At 36.3% G+C, this 21,843-nt stretch overlaps 1 protein-coding gene across 4 annotated transcripts in view; it reads left to right on the forward strand.

The window, feature by feature from the left end:
• Positions 1-20,210, forward strand: part of SHOC1 (shortage in chiasmata 1) — a 115,773-nt gene extending 95,563 nt beyond the window's left edge. For all 4 annotated transcript variants that reach the window (XM_055117251.3, XM_034967985.3, XM_003810863.6 and 1 more), the window contains 4 exons: positions 5,092-5,223; positions 5,510-5,659; positions 6,934-7,894; positions 12,560-20,210. In XM_055117251.3, the coding sequence (XP_054973226.1) occupies positions 5,092-5,223; positions 5,510-5,659; positions 6,934-7,894; positions 12,560-12,660 (1,344 nt within the window). In that variant the 3' untranslated portion in view covers positions 12,661-20,210. The remainder of the gene's footprint in view (positions 1-5,091; positions 5,224-5,509; positions 5,660-6,933; positions 7,895-12,559) is intronic.
• Positions 20,211-21,843: the final 1,633 nt, after the last annotated feature.

The following is a 21,843-nucleotide window of genomic DNA, read 5'->3' on the forward strand; positions in this document are numbered from 1 at the left end:
CAGCACTGTTCCATTATCACATTACATTCTTTTCTTTATAAACTTAGAGATTCCCACAGATTTTGCTTTCATTTCTGAGTATAATTCTTAAATTTTTCCTGACATTTCTTAAGGTCTGCACCTGTATTCTAGCAGACTACTGGGAATCTCCACGTGAATATCCAACAAGTACCTCAAACTCTACATGTCCAAAACACAGCTTCTCATCCTCCCACAAGCTTAGTTTATGGTATCACTATTCTAATTTAATTAGTAGCTAAGTCTTCTTTTTAACTCTGCAGTGTCTCTAGAGTATGTCTCTCCTTCTACTTCTTCTAGGCCTAAATTCAGGCCTTCATCACCTCACACTTGGATTTTTAAAGTATCTTCCTAACTAATATCCCTTTTCTACTCTTTCCCCACTTCATCACATATAGACACCAATTACATTTCCGAAATACAGCTGTGAATATTTCACTCACTAGACTATAAGCTCCTTAAAGGTAAGGAAACATATTTATTCATTTTTTTTATTCCTGGAACCTAGCACAATGCCAGGTACATAGTAGTCTCTTGATAAAAATTTGCTGTTGATTTGAATTTCTTGCTCAAAGACTGTCCATAGCTTCCCACTTAAGTCAACATAAAGTTCAAACTCAGCTGGATTCAAACTCCTCCACAATGTGGCCCTTAGTGATTCCTTCTTTAACATTATTTTACTCACCATTTACTGAATATGCCTCCATACAGTCACCTCTCAGCCTTTGCACAAACATGTCATTCTGGCCTGCCTTCCCCCAGGAATACTATTCCCCGATTCTCTTACCACTAGCTGTCAGAGTTCTACCTGTCTTTCACTGCCCAGTTCAAACGCTACCTCCTTTAAGAAACTTGCCCCACATCATGCTACCTGACTTCAGACCATACTACAAGGCTACAGTAACCAAAACAGCATGGTACTGGTACCAAAACAGAGATATAGACCAATGGAACAGAACAGAGCCCTCAGAAATAATACCACACATCTACAACCATCTGATCTTTGACAAACCTGACAAAAACAAGAAATGGGAAAAGGATTCCTTATTTAATAAATGGTGCTGGGAAAACTGGCTAGCCATAGGTAAAAAGCTGAAACTGGATCTCTTCCTTACACCTTACAGAAAAATTAATTCAAGATGGATTAAAGACTTAAATGTTAGACCTAAAACCATAAAAACCCTAGAAGAAAACCTAGGCAATACCATTCAGGACATAGGCATGGGCAACAACTTCACGAATAAAACACAAAAAGCAATGGCAACAAAAGCCGAAATTGACAAATGGGATCTAATTAAACTAAAGAACTTCTGCACAGCAAAAGAAACCTACCATCAGAGTGAACACACAACCTACAGAATGGGAGAACATTTTTACAATCTACCCATCTGACAAAGGGCTAATATCCAGAATCTACAAAGAACTTAAACAAATTTACAAGAAAAAATCAAACAACCCCATCAAAAAGTGGGCAACAGATATGAACAGACACTTCTCAAAAGAAGACATTTATGCATCCAACAGACACAAGAAAAAATGCTCATCATCACTGGCCATCAGATAAATGCAAATCAAAACCACAATGAGATACCATCTCACACCAGTTAGAATGGCAATCATTAAAAAGTCAGGAAACAACAGATGCTGGAGAGAATGTGGAGAAATAGGAACACTTTTACACTGTTGGTGGGACTGTAAACTAGTTCAACCATTGTGGAAGACAGTGTGGCGATTCCTCTAGGATCTAGAACTAGAAATACCATTTGACCCAGCCATCCCATTACTGGGTATATACCCAAAGGATTATAAATCATGCTGCTATAAAGACATATGCACACGTATGTTTATTGCTGCACTATTCACAATAGCAAAGACTTGGAACCAACTCAAATGTCCATCAATGATAGACTGGATTAAGAAAATGTGGCACATATACATCATGGAGTACTATGCAGCCATAAAAAAGGATGAGTCCATGTCCTTTGTAGGGACATGGATGAAACTGGAAACCATCATTCTGAGCAAACTGTCACAAGGACAGAAAACCAAACACTGCATGTTCTCACTCATAGGTGGGAATTGAACAATGAGAACACTTGGACACAGGATGGGGAACATCACACACCGGGGCCTGTCATGGGGTGGCAGGAGGTGGGAGTGATAGCATTAGGAGATATACCTAATGTAAATGACGAGTTAATGGAGGCAGCACTCCAACATGGTACATGTATACATATATAACAAACCTGCACATTGTGCACATGTACTCTAGAACTTAAAGTATAATTAAAAAAAAAAAAAAGAATAGAAACCTGCCCCAATCCTACTCTCTCAGGATGCATCATCTCTCCTTCCATTCTCCTGCTAACAGTTCATACCTTATTATGGTATGGGGATATTTATTCATATATCCTCCACCCTGACGGGTAAGAATGAGGTTCTTTTTATTTGTAAAACCTAGCAGCTAGCATAGTGCTTTGCACAAAGCAAAAACATTCAATAAATGTCTACTAAGTGGAATTCAAAGTACCACTTGCTAAGAAAATCAACAAATGATCTGTTTGAACTGGAATTCCAGATAATTTTGTTTCTGTGCTGCATACTAAACAAAAATAAAATTCTTAGAAAAGTTACCTAAAGTGAATGACAAATGTAAATTTGTCTCTAGTGAGGTCTTACCACTTATTTAGCTTCTTCTCTTCCCAGCTCAGGGTAAACCATTACAGGCAAAATATGCTTTAGAAAGTTTTTTTCCTCTATGCCTGGGGCATATGATACCAGTGAGTGATACTATATTCAAATACAGCAACATGGCCCATGGAGGGCATGATCCAAATAAGGCATTTGGGGATGAAATAGGAGCACCGCCTAGGAACAATCCATTCCAAACAAGTCTATTTCTACCTGGATCAAACTATTCTAAAAGCTTTTCAGGTTTTACATAATAATCTAAAAAGCAGGTCATTTTTTCAATGGACATTGAGAAGCAACTATGGTCAATTTGCTCTTACTCTATTATCAGTATGTCCTCAGTACTCATAAGCCTCCTGTTTTCCTGACTTGATGACATTGTTGTATTAAAGGAGGCTCCCTGGACTCATATTATTTTAGAACATATTGTTGCTTTACCTTACTTTATTTAGTAGCATGGCTTTTGATCTCTTAGAGCACATCAGGACCATTAGCACCTTTTTATTTTCAGGCATCTGAAGAACCTGAAAATCAAGGAAGTATTAGGAAGTTTAAGAACATTTTCTTAAATTAAAAGAAAATACTGCTACTAGTGTTGTGCTAAGTGTTATTCCAATTTTTTAAAAGTTCTGTAATTTTCTTATGAACCATCTTTGCAGGAAAATGCATAAATACACACATGCAAAATTTTGCAAACAAATTAAGGAGGTTCCTGAATTCCCAAATCTAGCCATGAGCCCCAGAATTCCTGCCCTAATAAATTAATTGTCATTACCGCCATCATAAAATTATGGCTTTTAACCCTTTTCCCATTTGCCCTGAGAATCCTCACCAGCCAGGCTTGTTGCTGCAGTGTTTACCCTGAGACAACTTTGCCACGAAATATCTCGTTTTTATTATTGTTTTTGCATCGCTGTAGCATATCAACTTTGGAAACAAAAGACATCTTTCTATTTATAGCATTCTATTTTTAGTAGTGGTATTTCCATTACAAAATATAGTAATTCTCAGTCCCTGAAAATGTCAAATCCTAGAAAACATAGTATTCCTACTCGTGATGTTAACATCATTCTCAAACAGTTGTTGGCTGAAGACTCCATTGATGAATCTGATTTTTCCGAAATAGAAAATTCTGATGATTCAGATGATTCTGATGTTAGTTCTGTTTAGAAATAACTCCAAGCACAGTTTTTATATTTTATTTTCACATCGAAAATCAGTCAGATTTGCTTCAGCCTCAAAGAGCGTGTTTATGTAAAATTAAATGAGTGCTGCACTTTTTTTTCTAAATGGGAAAAGGGTTAAAATAAAGTTTATATTTAAATGAAAGTGTCATATCTTCTCAAAACACCCAAAACTAGCAATAAAGTACATTTGGAATTGAACAATATATTTCTGTGTATTCTCCCTATATAATGTAATTTAAAGAAAATCCTTTAAAATGCATATACTCCCCAGGTGTGTACTAACTGTTTTGTATTTGCTATTCTTATAAAAGAAAAAAAGTCATAATTATTTTGTGAGATTTCTACAGTTTACTAAATTTCCACTATAGTACAGGATATTTATTTTCCAGGATATGATTATTTGGGGCAGTATTTCTCTGTTCACGTTAAACTGCTAAACTGTTAAAAGCAGAAAAAGAAGGTTGACATTTCAGAAGAGAGAAGGGCATGGAGGAAAACAGTGTCAGACAGGAAACAGAGGATATTATGAAATTATTTTTTCTGCACTTTTTTTTCTTACTACTGTAGTAATGGGAAAAAAATTATTTTTTAGAATTAAATTTAATATACACAAACACCACATTTTTGGCAGGGGTATCTTAGAATCAGTAAGCCAATATTAGATGAGCAATTCCCAAAATGCTGGGAATGATGACTACTCTAAATCAAAACCTTATTTTTTCTTTTTTGAATACAACATCAAATTCATTTATAAGTATCCTTATTTTTTAACTTTGTCTTTGAAAAATCTTGCACTATATTTTTAAAATTCTTATTTTAATTGACAACTATTAGGTTTAACTTTTGGAAACAGCAAAATAGTAATATTACTAGTGATATTCAAATTGCTGATTTTTCTAATATAGTTGAAATATAACACTATATTTTAATGACTCTGTTAATAAATGCCAAATGAAATGAAAATGATTTAGTTCCAAAAATTAAAAATACAAGGATATCACATTTAAATAAGGAATGAAAATTGGTTATCCTCATAAATAAAATGTCCTGGACATAGATAAACCAATAGTTTCTATCTAAAATTAGATAGAATCTGCTGTTGTTTAATTTTATCTTCTAATTACAAACTTTTTAAAAAATATTATATTTTGTTTCCTAGTATTTCCTATAATCTAACATAAAAAATATTTTTTAGCTTATAATTGCCCCAGGAGTAGAAGCAACTGCCTTGATAATTCGACAAATTGCTGACCACAGTTTAATGACCTCAAAGAGAGATCCTCATGAATGGTTGGATAAATCCTGGCTTAAAGTTTCACCATCTGAGGTATATTTTCTAAATGTATAAAATAGATATTTGCAAAGCAAATATAAAAACCTGTATTTGAATTTACTTTCTGGTAACATTTTTCCCCCAAATGTCTCAAATTGAGTGGTAGGTGCAATGACAAAAGTTTTAATCTGCTGCAACGAGTAGAATAAAATGGATCACTTTCGAAAGACTACTGACTATTTCTTAAACTCTTTTCTAGGAAGAAATGTACTTACTTGTAGAATAAAATGGCTCACTTTCAAAAGACTACTGACTGATTATTTCTTAAACTCTTTTCTAGGAAGAAATGTACTTACTTGATTTTCCATGTATTAACCCATTGGTGGCTCAGCTCATGCTAAATAAAGGACCTTCACTGCATTGGATATTATTAGCAACTCTGTGTCAACTTCAGGAACTCCTACCTGAAGTCCCAGAAAAAGTGTTAAAGGTTAGTTATTTGAGATCTGTACTATGATATGAATTTATTTCCTTTCGATTTGAGTATCTATTTTTACAATAGGATTTTTAAAATGAAGGTATCCAAGTTTAATTGTTTTGGACTTCAAATAGCAAAGAAATAATTTACTTGAACTAAATTTCATATAGACGTTTCATTAGCTATCAATTATACATTTTATTTTATTTTTTATTTTATTTATTTATTTTTCCAGGCTGGAGTGCAATGGTACAATCTCAGCTCACTGCAACCTCCACCTCCCAAGTTCAAGAGATTTTCCTGCCTCAGCCTCCCAAGTAGCTGGGATTATAAGTATACACCACCATGCCTGGCTAATTTTGAATTTTTTTTTTTTTGTAGAAACGGGGTTTCACCATCTTGGTCAGTCTGGTCTCAAACTCCTGACCTCAGGTGATCCACCCACCTTGGCCTCCCAAAGTGCTGGGATTACAGTATTTTTTTCTTTTTTTTGAGATGGAGTCTCCCTCTGTCACCCAGGCTGGAGTGCAATGGCTTGATCTCGGCTCACTGCAGTCTCCAGCTCCTGGGTTCAAGCAATTCTCGTGCCTCAGCCTCCCGAGCAGCTAGGACTGCAGTTGTGCACCACCACACCTGATTAAGTTTTGTATTTTTAGTAGAGACAGGGTCTCACCATGTTGGCCAGGCTGGTCTCAAACTCCTGACCTCAAGTGATCTAACTGCCTTGGCCTCCCAAAGTGCTAGGATTACAGGCATGAGCCATAAACCCCAGCCTATATTATACATTCTAAAGCTATTTTATACAGATAAATTCAATATAGTCAGCTTTAAATCATTTTGGAATATTATTGTGCTCATAGAAAATTCAGTTATATACCCTATTCACATGTATTTACATTACCTCTTCCAAACAGTCCTAACATACCCTTAATTCTAGCTGTAAAGATAACTTTAGCCTTACTGGTAATATTTTAAAATTCTTATCAAGGAAATAGTATTCATGTATGAATTGTATAACTAAAATTCTATTGTATTTGCTGTGAGCCTAAAATTGTTCTGAAAAATAGACTATTAAAAATTCTATTACAAGTGATTAGAAAATAAGTATGAATTACAATGAGTTTTTCTTTTAATAGAGCCTAATGATTTCATGTTCTTAATACCTGGATCAATGTAATATCTATGAATAGACTACCTATTTATATTTTGCCTTCTTTCCATATAGATAAGCATCATTATTTATATTTACTAAACTGACATTTGCATTATATTAATTCATTTTTTAGCATTTTTGTAGCATCACTTCCCTATTCAAGATTGGTTCTTCTTCCATAACAAAATCACCGCAAATTTCGTCACCTCAGGAAAATAGGAATCAGATTAGTACCTTGTCTTCTCAAAGTTCAGCTTCTGATTTAGACTCTGTCATTCAAGAACATAATGAATATTATCAGTATTTAGGATTAGGAGAGACAGTGCAGGAAGACAAAACCACCACTTTGAATGACAACTCTTCCATTATGGAACTAAAAGAAATCTCAAGTTTTTTACCACCTGTGACTTCATACAATCAGACCAGCTACTGGAAAGACTCCAGCTGTAAACCTAATATAGGGCAGAATACTCCTTTTCTAATTAATATAGAATCAAGGAGACCGGCTTATAACTCCTTTCTAAACCACAGTGATTCAGAGTCAGATGTCTTTTCTTTGGGTCTAACACAAATGAACTGTGAGACTATAAAATCACCAACTGACACTCAGAAGAGAGTGTCAGTTGTCCCCCGTTTTATAAATTCTCAGAAAAGGAGAACACATGAAGCAAAAGGTTTCATAAATAAAGATGTATCGGACCCTATCTTTTCACTAGAGGGCACTCAATCTCCTCTTCATTGGAACTTTAAGGAAAATATATGGGAACAAGAGAATCACCCGTTCAACTTACAATATGGTGCACAGCAGACTGCATGTAACAAATTGTACTCTCAGAAAGGTAATTTATTCACTGATCAGGAAAAATGTCTATCAGATGAGTCTGAAGGCCTCACATGTGAAAGTTCAAAAGATGAGACTTTCTGGAGAGAATTACCATCTGTCCCCAGTTTGGATTTATTTCGTGCTTCTGATTCTAATGCAAATCAAAAAGAATTCAACAGCCTTTATTTCTACCAAAGAGCTGGAAAAAGTTTAGGACAGAAAAGGCACCATGAATCTTCATTTAACTCAGGAGACAAGGAATCATTAACAGGTAACACTATCCAATAGTTGATAAAACTACTCTCAAATTTAATTTTAAAAGATAAAATCATCTCCAAATTTAACATTTTTTTGTTTTAATTACTACATTTAAAAAACTTCTCTAATAACTGTTGGGTAAAAGAGAAAATCTAAACTCTAAAATAAATGCAAAGAAAATATATTGTGTTAAATTATTATAACCTTAAGTGGACTAAGCATTCAACTTAAGAAGTTAAAAATAAAAGCAGTGCAACTCTAAGTAAAGCAGGAGACTAAAATCAACAAAGATTAAACAGAGGAATCAGTGAATTAGAAAATTAACCTCTTTGTGGAGCAAGTATATTTAATTGACTAACATTGATTAAAAGAGCCTAATTAGGTGCCAGTCTCTATTCTAAGTGCTTTATTGGATTATTTACTTTAATTCTAACAATTCTATTAAATAGGCAGTATTATTAGCTCCATTCTGGTGGATGTTTTTGAGTTGTCTGAACATTTAAGCATATCAAATTTTTAAAAGCACAATTTAATTTTCTTGTTTCTAGTGATTCTAGCTTTTCTTTCAGTGTCATTTCTTACTGCATTGGCCCAAGCATCTAAAACAAAATATTAAGTTCTAACAGCCGTACAAAGGTGGCCTTCCCCAGGATAGGAGAAAAAGGGGAGGGCGAGGGGAAGCTTAAGTTTCAAACTTCTCTTTTTCATAGGTTTTTTTGTGAGGCCTGAGAGGGGCCAAGAAAATCTTGTATTCTTTGTTTTGTTTTAAAAAGGGCTCCCAAATTGTATAAGCTACAGGACTTGTAATGCTTGGATTTGCTCTTATTTAATACTTACAACTTGTTTTGTTCCTCACTTTAATGGGAAGTATTCTGTGTGTAGTTTTGTAAAAACTTCTGTGAAAAATAGATGCTGAATTTATTCAAACTCATTTTAGTACATATTGGGAAAAATCAAATGTGTTTTCTCTACTGACCTATTCATGTCAAATATTATATTTACAGGTTTACTAATATTAAAATATCTATGCCATTTCTGTGATAAACATAACTGGTTTTTGAGGGGTGATTATTTTTATATTTTTGTTTTATTTAATATTTCATGCTACCTTGTCTAAGAGATTTTTTGTTTCTTTAAGACAAGGTCTCCCTCTGTGGCCCAGGCTGGAGTGCAGTGGCATGATTGGTTCACTGCCACCCCCACCTTTCGGGCTCAACCGATCCTCCCATCTTAGCCTCCCAAGTAGCTGGGATTACAGGCATGCACCACCATGCCTGGCTAATTCATTTCTATTTTTAATAGAGACAGGGTTTTGTTATGTTGTCCAGGCTGATCTCGAACTCCTCGGCTCAAGTAATCTACCCGCCTTGGCCTCCCAATGTGCTGGGATTACAGGAGTGAGCCACCTGGCCCGGCCTAAGAGATTCTTTTAATATGCTGTTAAATATGGTAGCTAATATTTATTTATTATTTTCATGTCTACATTCATGATATTAGATTGTGTTCTTTATTTGTGCCTTATCACATTTGGACATAAAAGTTATGCTAACTTCATAAACTGGATGAAAATTTCATATTTTTCTACTCTGAAACAAAATACACATGTGAATTACTATATGTTCTTGAACACAGGGCACTCCAATATATAACCTCCCATTTTCCAATGAGAAGACCCAGAAGTCATTTTTAAATAAATTCTAACATTAAATGTTAGAAAAAGCTTAAAGCTTTTAGGTATATGAGTAGAATAGTCAAACAGCTACCTATATTTTAATTCATTAATTTAGTTATATATTTTTAAATCACATACTCTATAAAATAATATCAGTTTAGAAATATTAATTTCTTCCAATTTCCAAGTTATTTCCATGAAATAATTTTATTCAAACAGTTCACATGACTCTTTGATACTAGTATCTACATTCAATATGGCAAATTTTATTTAACCGGTTTTCCATAGTACATCATTACCTCCAAATACATTGTTTAAGATACAACACTTTTTGAATTAATATTGGCACAGCCCTGGAAAATTTATCCAAAGCCATTAGCATAACCCATAACCTCAAGATAATTTTCCATTTGTCCCGAAGTGTATATATGGGATCTCTATGATATAATTACTTACTACATTGCTTTATTTTTATTTTTTGGCATGTCTGTTTGACAAAATACACGCTTTTTAAAATAATAATAATTATTATTATTATTATTATTGACAGAGTCTTGCTCTGTCACCCAGGCTGAATCATCCCTCCTCCACCTCTTGAGTAGCTGGGACGAAAGGCACACACCACCACACCCAGCTAATTTTTGTATTTTTTGTAGAGGCAAGGTCTTGCCATGTTGCCCAGTCTGGTCTCAAACTCTTGGGCTCAAGCAATCCGCCTGCCTCAGCCTTCCAAAGTGCTGGGGTTACAGGTGTGAACTACTGCACCCCACCCTGCCTTTTAAACTTTTAAATAATGGTACCCTAACTCTTGCAATTATGAGATTATATCCCCAGGGATAATTATTAAAACTGTTTTATAATTTTTAGTTTTCCATTTTACTGATTTCATAATCAGCCTCTGTAAGTATCCAAATCTAGGATTTTTCACGTTAATTTATCATATTTAAAAAAGCCATATAAGGTGAGTTCTTATATAATCACCACCTATCATTCATCAGGGCTCAGAATAAATTTCACATTACAGCTATGGGTCAAGGATCAAGCTCATGAGGGAAAACTTAAAAGCAAGAGTATTGAAAATGGCATGTTAAAGACTCTAGAATGGAAGCTGAATATGAGCTACTAATACCATTTTTAAATATGGTATTTTAATTTTTATTTTTTTCTTAATTGATCTATTATAAATTTTTTCTTTGAGCCAAGAGTGGGGTTTTTCTCATGTTGTTGGTTTTTTTGAACTTTTGTTATTTCTGACAACTGCATTGTTATCAGTTTATTATTTACTCCTTCCATTTATTAATGATGATTCTTTATCCGACTTGGCAAGGATATAGTGAATTTTGCTCATAATGTCCAAAATGCTGGTAATCCCTTCAAAACTGTTTTCATCTGTGAATGTACTTGGGACACTTTGTATTGGTTAACTGGAAATTTGTATGTGCTTTATAATTGCACATGTGGATACTAATATAGGGATAACTATATATGGATATCCATATATAAATAATATATGGATAATAAATTGGAGTTATTAAATAGGTACAAAATATACATTTATTTCATGGGAAAGCTTCCTGGCAGCTATAGAAAAAGAAATTTAAGCATTTTTAGAAATTTTAGAATTGGCTGTGAGAGATTGATATCCAGAAAAAAACATTGTTTCTATCACATTGGTAGCTTAAAATCAGCCATGGTGGGTGTCTTCATACCACAAAAATTTGCAGATGCTACAAATCAGGCCTTTCCTTGTTTCGAGAGCTGGTTGTTAAACATTTACCAGAATGCTACTGGTAGTCCAGGCTCTCCCACAGCTTTACAGTGAAGAACCAAGGTCCTGTCGTCATTAATATTCCCTGTATTTCATCTAATTGTTTACTTAAGGATTCTTTAGCTCCTTAATTGGAGTTAAAGATTTGCTTTCCAGACATGCCTTTAAAGACATGAATTTACAGATAGATTCCTAAACACATAACCTCTCCCTGAAATGAAATATGTCCTTAGTGAAAATGATATCCCCCTAAAGGGTGTATGTTCATGAGAAGAAAATTAGCCCAAGTGAAAAAAAGCCACAGTCAGGAACAGGAAGGGCAAACTGGAAAAGAAAAAAAAAAAGAAGAAGAAGAAGAAGAAGAAAAACCGGACAGAACTGCATACACTCTCACTACAAAGATGGATACAAGGTACACGGAGACCAGGCAATATGTCTTTGTTTTAGGTTCAAAGTCTGTCAAAATGAGCCTCTAACTTATATCCTAATTAATGAGGACTTACTGGAAACTTTCAAGAATTAGGAAGCCCTGCCTGAGGTGCTTCCCAAACCATTTTGGGTTGTTTTTACTTAAAAATGTTAGAAGAGAATTTAGAGATTATGAATTATAACTTTTCATTTCACAGAAGAGAAAATTGAAACCGAGGGAGATTTAACTACTTGTACAAGGCATGAGCATAAAAATATATGCATTTATCACTAATTTTTAATACCGGGCCATTAGGTACAGAGGCATTTATGTTAAAAACATACTTTTTAATAGTTATTATTTTATCCCAGTTTGGAAATTTTGACACTTTTTAGGTAGATGATGAAGACACAAAATCCATTTGAATAGTGAGGAAAACATACCTATACTTCAGCCGGGCATAGTGGCTCATGCCTGTAATCCCAGCACTTTGGGAGGCCGAGGCAGGTGGATCACCTCAGGTCAGGAGTTTGAGACTAGCCTGCCCAACATGGCAAAACCCTGTCTCTACTAAAAATACAAAAAATTAGCCGGGCATGGTGGCAGGTGCCTGTAATCCCAGCTACTCGGGAGGCTGAGGCAGGAGAATCGCTTGAACCCAGGAGGCAGACGTTGCAAGTGAGCCGAGATTGCGCCACTACACTCCAGCCTGGGCGACAAGGGCAAAACTTCATCTCAAAAAAGAAAAAAATTTAAAAAAGGAAAAGAAAAAACCTATACTTTACTATTGTAAGCAATAAAATGGTTTTCCTTTTTCTCCTTTTAACAGGTTTTATGTACTCACAACTACCACAATTCAAAAAACGATGTCTAGCATATGAAAAAGTCCCTGGTAGAGTTGATGGGCAGACTCGGCTGAGGTTTTTTTGAAGGAGGAGAAGAGCAATGTTACATGCCATATTCCACTGTTTTTGATGCTAATCCACTAGCGCAATTATTTAGATTTGCTCATACACTAAAGAAAACACAATTGTTCATATATGTCTCAGTATTTCTGTATTAAATATTCATAATATGTATTCTGCCCTATGGTTTGCATCTCTGTAAGTTAAATATTCTAATTTATCAATTAGCAGAATAATTATCATAAGATCCAAAATGTCTTCCAGACACCCCTGCACACAGGCCATTTAAATGAGTCTCCATCACAGTCTGACCCTTTGAGTCAGGAAGTGAAGATCATCACAGTTAACCCTCCCACATCAAGAAAGTTAAAACCTAGGACAAAATTGAAGTTAGAAAACTTCCAACTTAAAGTATCGTTTTCTGTAAACACAATTTAAGAACAAATGACTAAGAGGAAATATTTGCAACCCAGATAATAGGAAAAAAAGTTTACATTTCTCATATGTAAAGAATTCCTACAAATTGATAGAAAGAAGACAACCTGATAGAAGAATGGGCAAAATATATGAATAGATATTTCCTCAGAAAAAAACAAAAATTGTCAATAAACATTTGAAACACAATGAAGCTTCATTACTTATTTAGACAAATGCAAATTAAAACAATGTTACTGTTTTTTCACCTATCAGTTGCCAACATTTTTGAAAATTCATACTATCCAATTTCTACATATTGAAGAAAAGAACACTTTCCTATATTGTTTGTACAGCTTCTTTAGCGCAGTTTTCGTAAACCCACTAAGATGAAAAATGCTCCTATCTTTTGACTCAACAACCACATTTCCAGGAATCTGTCTTAAAGAAATATCCAATTACACAATGAAATGCCATATAATTTGTAATAGTTAAAAATTATAGACAATAAAAATGCTAGCAGTAGGGGAATAGATCAACAATTTAGACTGTAGAATATCATGAAACCATTAGAAGAAAGTAAGTCTGTGTGCTCTGACAAGGCAGGATGCCCATAACATAAAGTAAAAAAAAAAAAGGGAAAAACAATATATAAAATACTATATGTTGCACAACTCCATTTCTGTTTTTTAAAAATAGACCTTTGAAAATTCAAAAATTTTCCAAAATGATCACCATATCAGGGAACAATGTGGGCATAAGATGAATTTCACGTTCTTATATGCAATTTTGTTCACAAGAAACACTAGGTGAACTAAAAAATGACACCCAACTGAAATAAGCTGCATAGGAATACACAAAACACACATACACACCACACTTCACAGGGTCATTGAGCCACACAATGTAGCTAATGCCACATTCGGTGTCTCAACTTTTGGCTAGATAGCCCACCTGCTACCATCTCACAGTAACTCGCCAGTTGCAACTCAGCTAAGCAGCTTCCTACCATCCCATTTCTTTAATTGTTCTCTACTTTCCTCTCAGGTCTCTGCCATTTTTCTCTATTTATTCTCTCACTCTTTTTCTATCTCTCTTTTGTTCTTTTCCTTGAGCAGAAAGGGTACCGGCCATGGTCGCTAGGCAGGGCTGGCCAGTGGGGCCTACAGGCTCAAGAGCAAACTTTGAGTATTTTTCAAGGTAAGGAGCCATATATATTATAGTATTTGTGTATTCCTTAATCATTTAACATGTTTAAAACTGTGCTATCATTTTCATTAGGTTTCTGTCTTTTTTACTGTCACTGGCAACATTTTTTAATATTAAGTCCCAACTCCATTTTCCCATAGGCCCTGTGGTGGTTATTGTGTGATTTTATATAACTTGGTGATTTTTAGGAATGCCTGTGTCATATTATAGCAGCACTACTGAATACATATTCTTCTTAGCAGCTGCTTAATATAGTCTGCCATAATATATTTAATCATTCTCTCACTAATGAACATTTAGGTTGACTCCAACTTTGGCATGAAAAATATATGGACAGATATATTCTCAAACTTTCAACAGTGGGAGATAGAGTAATAAATACAAAGGTTGTCATTCTTTATGCATTTGGATATATTTTGAAGGTACAGTGGAGGAATCAGGGATAGCACCAAGGTTTGTGGCCTAAGAAGAATGACATTGTCATCTATTGCAATGGGGAAGATTATGAGAAAGGTATAATTTACAGAGCTTGGGAGCTCAATTTTTGGGCAAGTTAAATTTGAAATACCTACTAGACTTCCAAGTGGAGTTACTAAGTAGGTATTTGTATTATGTAAGTCTCAAGTTCAATAGAAAATATAAATCTGGGAAGTATAAATTTGGGAGTCATCAGAGTATAGATGATGTTTAAAGCTATAAAAATGGATAAGATTACCAAGGTAGTGAATATAAACAGAAAATAGAAAAATTTCAACCACCAAGCCATGGGACAACATTAGACAGAAATAGAAGAAAATGGAAAGGAGATTGAGAAGAAGGGATCAGTGATGTAGGAGAAAAACCAGGAGATTTCCTGAAAGCCAGATGAAGAAGATGTTTCCAGAGGAGACAGTAATTGGTTGTGTCAACTGCTATTGACAAATCAAGTGAGAGGAGGAAAGAGAACCACTGGATTTACCAATGTGGAGCTCTTTGGTGATCTTGATAGGAGCAGTGTTCGGAGCAAAGGTGGGGGCAAAAGCCTGATTATCATAGATTCCAGAAAGCACAGGAAAGGAAAACAGGAGATAGGGAGTTTAGACAACTCTTTCTGAGACTTTTGCTGTATAGATGAGAGATGGGGTATTGGCTAGAGGAAGAAGTCAAGAGAGGGTAGTTTTAAAGTAGAAAAATCTCAGTGTTTGTAAATGGATGGGAAAATTCCAGTACAGGAGCAAATGCTAATGGAGACAGAGAGAGATTTGCTGGACACAAGTCCCTGGGAAGGTGAAAAGAGATGGGATATAGTGCAGAAAAGGAGGGAGTTGGTCTTGGCTAGGACCATAGAGAGTTGATCCACAGACATAAGAAGAACCATTGAGATTATGGGCAGAGATACAGGCAGATGTGGTGGGAGATTATGGCCATTCTCTTCTGATTGCTTCCATTTTTTTTCCTCTTTACTTTTCTGTTTTCTTTGATCAGAAAAGCAGAACCACTGAGAGTTATAGAATAAAGAGTTTATTATAAGGATTAGGCCTTGTACAAATGTGGGAACTGGTTTAAAAGTTATGTAAGACAGTTGTCTTTGCATCTGGTGTTGGGCCTGAAGTCACTTCAGATCAGCCAAGCTCATTGTCAGGAGAGTTGGAAGCAAAATGGGGAAGATAAACTGGAACTTGCCAGGACAAACTAGAGTCACTTTCAACCTCAGTGATATGAAAGCGAGGAAGCTGAGAGTGAAGAAGGAGAAGGTATTGGAGATTTGAGAAGAAATAAATCATGAAACAATCATCTAGGAGAGTGAGAGAGTGAAGGGAATGGGGAACTGTAGGGTATGTTTGCCCGAAAATATAAAGATCCTCTTAAATTAGTGATCATGACTCTAAAGTGAGAGCATTAAGTAGGTCACAAATGGAGGAGGGGTGCCCACTAGAAAGGAGGAAAACAAAGAGAATTGCATTTAAAGGGCTGTGGTGCAGGCACGGTGGCTCACGCCTGTAATCCCAGCACTTTGGGAGGTGGAGGTGGGCGGATCACGAGGTCAGGAGATCGAGACCATCCTGGCTAACACAGTGAAGCCCCGTCTCTACTAAAAATACAAAAAATTAGCCGGGTGTGGTGGCGGACGGCTGTAGTCCCAGCTACTCGGGAGGCTGAGGCAGGAGAATGGCGTGAACCCGGGGAGGCGGAGCTTGCAGTGAGCCGAGATCCCGCCACTGCACTGCAGCCTGGGCAGCAGAGTGAGACTCCATCTCAAACAAACAAACAAAAAAGGGCTGTGGCTTAGTCAAGACTGTGTAAGGAAGCAAAAGTGAGAGTGGGGTAAGGGAGTTGACAAAGTATGCAAGGCAGTGACCATAATAATGATAATGTTATAATGTTAACATTGTAAATGGGACACAAAGTACATTTTATTATAAACTGAGCTGTGCATATAACCCCTATATAGAGCTTTCTCTAAACCATGTTCAAAACTCTGAGGCTAAATCTGAAGTCCACATGGGGTCTCCCTTCCTTCCTCCCCTCAACAATGGCCTTCCCCTTGACATTTAAATGTACTTAAGCTTCTGAAGGAAGCTTTTCTAGACTTCATATCCTCTCCAACTACTCCTGCTCTGTTCTCTTTCACAGCTGAACTTCTCAAGATGATATATATCAGAAGTCTTTAGACTGAGGTACACCTACCGTTAGGGCATATTACAAAGACATTTCAAGGAGTGAGTACATGGGCACCAACAGTTTTAAAAGAGTAAATTTCCAGGGCTTCAACTTCCACAGGCACTCTTTCCCAAGCCAGAGAACACACCTGAGACCTACCCATCACAATGGTTCTTTTTTTCTATCGTCCACTTTTACAATTGTCCTTCCACTTTGTGAAATAAATATATATCTCACCCATCCTGAATCTTACTAAGCCAAGACCTAAGATCTAAATACTACCAGAGCAAGAAATAAAGGAATAATTTGAAATATTGGGATCAGCAAAATCTCCTTTAAACCACCGTAACATCCCATTCATCTCACTAAGAGATGCATTTCCATTACATCTACTTTTTAAAATTTAAATAAATTTTCTTTTTCTTTATTTTTTTTTGAGATGGAGTTTTGCTCTGTCACCCAGGCTGGAGTACAGTGGCGTGATCTCGGCTCACTACAACCTCCGCCTCCTGGGTTCAAGCAATTCTCGTGTCACAGCCTCCCGAGTAGCTGGGACTACAGGCGCAAGCCACCATGCCTGGCCGATTTTTTGTATTTTTAGTAGAGACAGCGTTCCACCATATTGGTCAGGCTGGTCTCGAACTCCTGACCTCAGGTGATCCGACCGCCTTGGCCTCCCAAAGTGCTGGGATTACAGGCGTGAGCCACCGTGCCCAGCCAAAATTTAAATAAACTCTCAATTTTAGAATAGATTAACAGAAAAGTTACAAAAATAGTATAAAGAGTTCCCAAATATAAAACACCAAATTTCTCCTATTATTAATATCTTACATTACTATTACTATGGTACATTGGTCACAACTAATGAACCAATATTGATACATTATTATTAACTAAACACCATCCTTTATTCAGAACACATTAGTTTTTCTTTAATGTCCTATTTATGTTATAGGATCTCATGTAGGATATATCCTTATATAGGATATATATACCCTCATGTAGGATATATCGTTAGATTTAGTCATCATATCTCCTTGAGCTCCTCTTAGCTGTGACAGTTTCTCAAACTTGCCTTTTTTTTTTATGACCTTGAAGTTTTAAGGAATACTGGTCAGGTATTTTATAGAATATTGCTCAATTTGGATTTGTCTGATGTTTTCCTCGTGATTAGACTTGGGTTATGTGCTTTGAGGAGGAAAACTACATAACGAGTTAAAGTTTCATTCTCAATACATCATATCAAAGGTACGTGTTATCAACATGACTTATCACTGATTATGTTAAATTTCATCACCTAGATAAGGTACCATTTGCCAGGTTTCCCATTAAAAAGTTACTCCCTACCCTTTTCCATATTGTACTTTTTGGAAATAAGTTGCTAAGTGTAGTCCACACTTAAGGGGTAGGGATTTATGTTCCACCTCCTTGAGGAAAGAGTATCTATATAAACTATTTGGAAGCTTTCTATACCGGAGATTTATCTCTTCTCCCCCAATTTATTTACTTATTCAATTATTTATTTATATAGTACTTGCTCATAGATATTTATGTATACTAAGGGTTTGCTATGGTTTGAACATGATCCCCAATAGGCAAGTGTTAAGAACTTAATTCCCAATGCAACAGTTTTGAGAGGAAGGATTTTTAAGAGCTTATTAGGCTCTGCCCTCGTGAATGGATTAATGGTATTATTGCAGGAGTTAGTTAGTTAGTACCATAGGAGTGAGTTCCTGATAAAAAGGATGAGTTGAGCCCCCTTTCTCTATTGCCCTATTGCACTCTCTTGCCCTTCTGTCTCTTCCATGGGATGACACAGCAAGAGGGTCCTTGCCAGATGCTCGTGCCGTGTTTTCGGACTTCCCAGCCTCCAGAACAGTGAGCCAAATAAATTTCTCTTCATTATAAATTACCCAGTCTGTAGTATTCTGTTATACCACATAAAATGGACTAAGACAGGTTTATAATCCAATATGACATTTAAAAAATATTATTGGCCAGGTGTGGTGGCTCATGCCTGTAATCCCAGCACTTTGGGAGGGCGAGGAAGGTGAATCACTTATGGTCAGGGGTTCCAGACCAGCCTGGCCAACATAGTGAAACCATATCTCTATTAAAAATACAAAAATTAGCCGGGTGTGGTGACATACCCCTGTAATCCCAGCTACTTGGGAGGCTGAGACACGAGAATCTCTTGAACCCAGGAGGCAGAGGTTGTAGTGAGCCAAGATCGTGCCATTGAACTCCAGCCTGGGCAACACGGTGAGACTCTGCCTCAAAAAAAAAAAAAAAGAAGAAGAAGAAATATTGTTAAAATTATTCCAGGTATAGCCACTGGGAGCTCTTTCAGTTTGCTCCTATGTTCCTTAGATAAATCCCCACCATTTAGGTTTTTGACCACTTCTTTACTTTCTCACATTACAAGATATCAAGACTCATCTAGTATATTCATTGCCCCAGCTCTAGGATCAGTCATTTCTCCAAGAAGCTCTAGTACCCTTTATTGGAGAATGGTATTAGCAACCAAAATCTGGGCACTGGATATGCTCATTGCTACTGGAGTATCCTTGCTCTAAGGCCCTCTGAGCAAACAGAGCTAGAAGTAGATGTGTTATAGTTATCTCTGTATAGACACATATCTACAAGTTTATCTACATCTATCCATCAGTATCTATATTAAGATAAACATGAGTTCGGCTGGGCGCAGTGGCTCACGCCTGTAATCCCAGCACTTTGGGAGGCCAAGGCGGGTGGGTCATGAGGTCAGGAGATCGAGACCATCCTGGCCAACATAGTGAAACTCTGTCTCTATTAAAATACAAAAAAATGAGCTGGGCATGATGACACATGCCTGTAACGCCAGCTACTCAGGAGGCTGAGGCAGGAGAATCGCTTGAACCAGGGAGTCGGAGGTTGCAGTGAGCCGAGATCGCGCTACAGCACTCCAGCCTGGCGGCAGAGCCAGGCTCCATCTCAAAAAAAAAAAAAAAAAGAAAGAAAAAAGAAAAGAAAGAAAAAAGAAAGATAAACAGAGTTCATTCTTACATTTGTATTCTAATCCAGTACCACATGGTTCATTATAGCTTCCCTGCCTGCTTATCTGTAAACCCACACCCCACTCCAACAGTGAGACACTTAACTCCCACCATCCTCTATCCATTTACCTTTTTGTTCAATCCCAATATACATCTATGGTAGGTTCAGATTTGTTAACCCATACCCCATGAGAAACAACTTCACCAACTAGTGTACAATGCTTATGAACAATCCATTTGTCTTTAGAGTTCCAGTCATTTCCAAAGTCAGCCCCTCCTTTCTCTACCCTCTTAGTTATGTCATGCATTTGTAATATGTATTTTCTTTTTATATTTAATTATCAAAATGTGTAATATATTTATGTGGTTTTGAATACTTGTACTTAAATAAATTGAATTAGTAATTAAGAAAAACGATTTAACTTAGAGTCTTAAGGTCACAAGAAATATTTTTTAATTATTTCAATTTATATCCTATTACAGAGAAGTATGATAGGTTGATCATAAAAGGCTTTCAAGCATAAACATTACATTAGGATTTGCGTCAATCTGGGTTCAACCAAGAGAGAAACTGCACAGTAATTTAAATAGGGGAAATTTAATATAAAAAATTTTTAAGCTGTGAATGAGAACTCTAAGGGTACCCTAAAGTTGAGGGAGAGCCCAAAAGAAAGACAAACCTGGTCACCTATTTGAAGACCTCTTTGAAGAAGGTGTGGTTGTAGCCCACTGGACGACAAAGTAATTTTATTTTATTTGAGGCCAGAATTGGTCCATAATTGCTGGGAAAACAAGAACAACCCTTTGGGGCATTGGCAAGCCAAGGCTGGTAGGCCCGATAAGGCCTGGAGCACACAATGTTCATGACAGGAGGGCTGTGGGGAAAAAACCTTTTGCACACAGGAGAGCCAGAGTTGATGGAGGTGGGGGACATGGTGAGAGTTGTGGCACCACTGTGGGCATTGCTGAAACCAGGAGATAAACAGACTGCCCTCTGTCGAAACCTAACACACTTCTGTGTATAGCTTGGGCTTGGAAAGCTCTGGGCTTTGGTGCAGAGCAAAGGTCAGTTGGCTGGCTTGCTAAATGGCCATCACTGCAGGGCCCCAGCAAGTACGCATGAGGCGCTGAGGATAGGGTATGAGGAGCAGCAGAATGGGCTAAGACTCAGAGCCACATTGTCTGAGGCTCCCAGCTATAGCACTACTGCCTTCATGAAGAGCTAAAAAAAGCTGCGCTTTACCTAGCATTGGAGAAAACCACGTGAGACCCAGGAAGACATACCCATTCCTTCCTCCTGGAATATCTCTCCAACACCTTCTATGAACAAATCAGCATTATGCCAGTTGGCAAAGAAAAGATATTTAAAGGATCCAGATCCATTTTCACAAAACCAATGAAGTATGACTTTGTAGATGAGAGGCAACAAAAGGGTAATTGAGACAGGATTAAATTTTGTGGGGAAATTAAATTGGAAGTATGATTTTAGAGAAGAAAAAAGAATCATGTAAAATTTCTGACTAAAGGAGAGTATGGTTTGTATATTTTTAAATGGATGATGGTAGGTTTCAAATGATGATGGTATTTGTATTCCATTGAATATATTTAAAAGAAGAATGAAATAATTTCATGTTAAAATGCTAGACTTTTAATAAAATTATATATTAAAATATATACTTAAACTTACGATGATATATATAAACTTATGATGATATATATTATATATATTTAAACTTATGATAAACATTTAGATGCCGACTGTAAAATGGAGGTACACAGGGTTGACATTATTTCATTTAGGTTGCATATAAGCAAAAATGTTTGAAGACCACAAGTATAATCCACCTTTATTTCCTGACTTCTGAAATTATCACCCTGTCACTACCATAATTAACCTCTACCTTCTTAGA

This window comes from Pan paniscus, chromosome 11 (assembly GCF_029289425.2).
Source record: "Pan paniscus chromosome 11, NHGRI_mPanPan1-v2.0_pri, whole genome shotgun sequence".
NCBI lineage: Eukaryota > Metazoa > Chordata > Mammalia > Primates > Hominidae > Pan > Pan paniscus.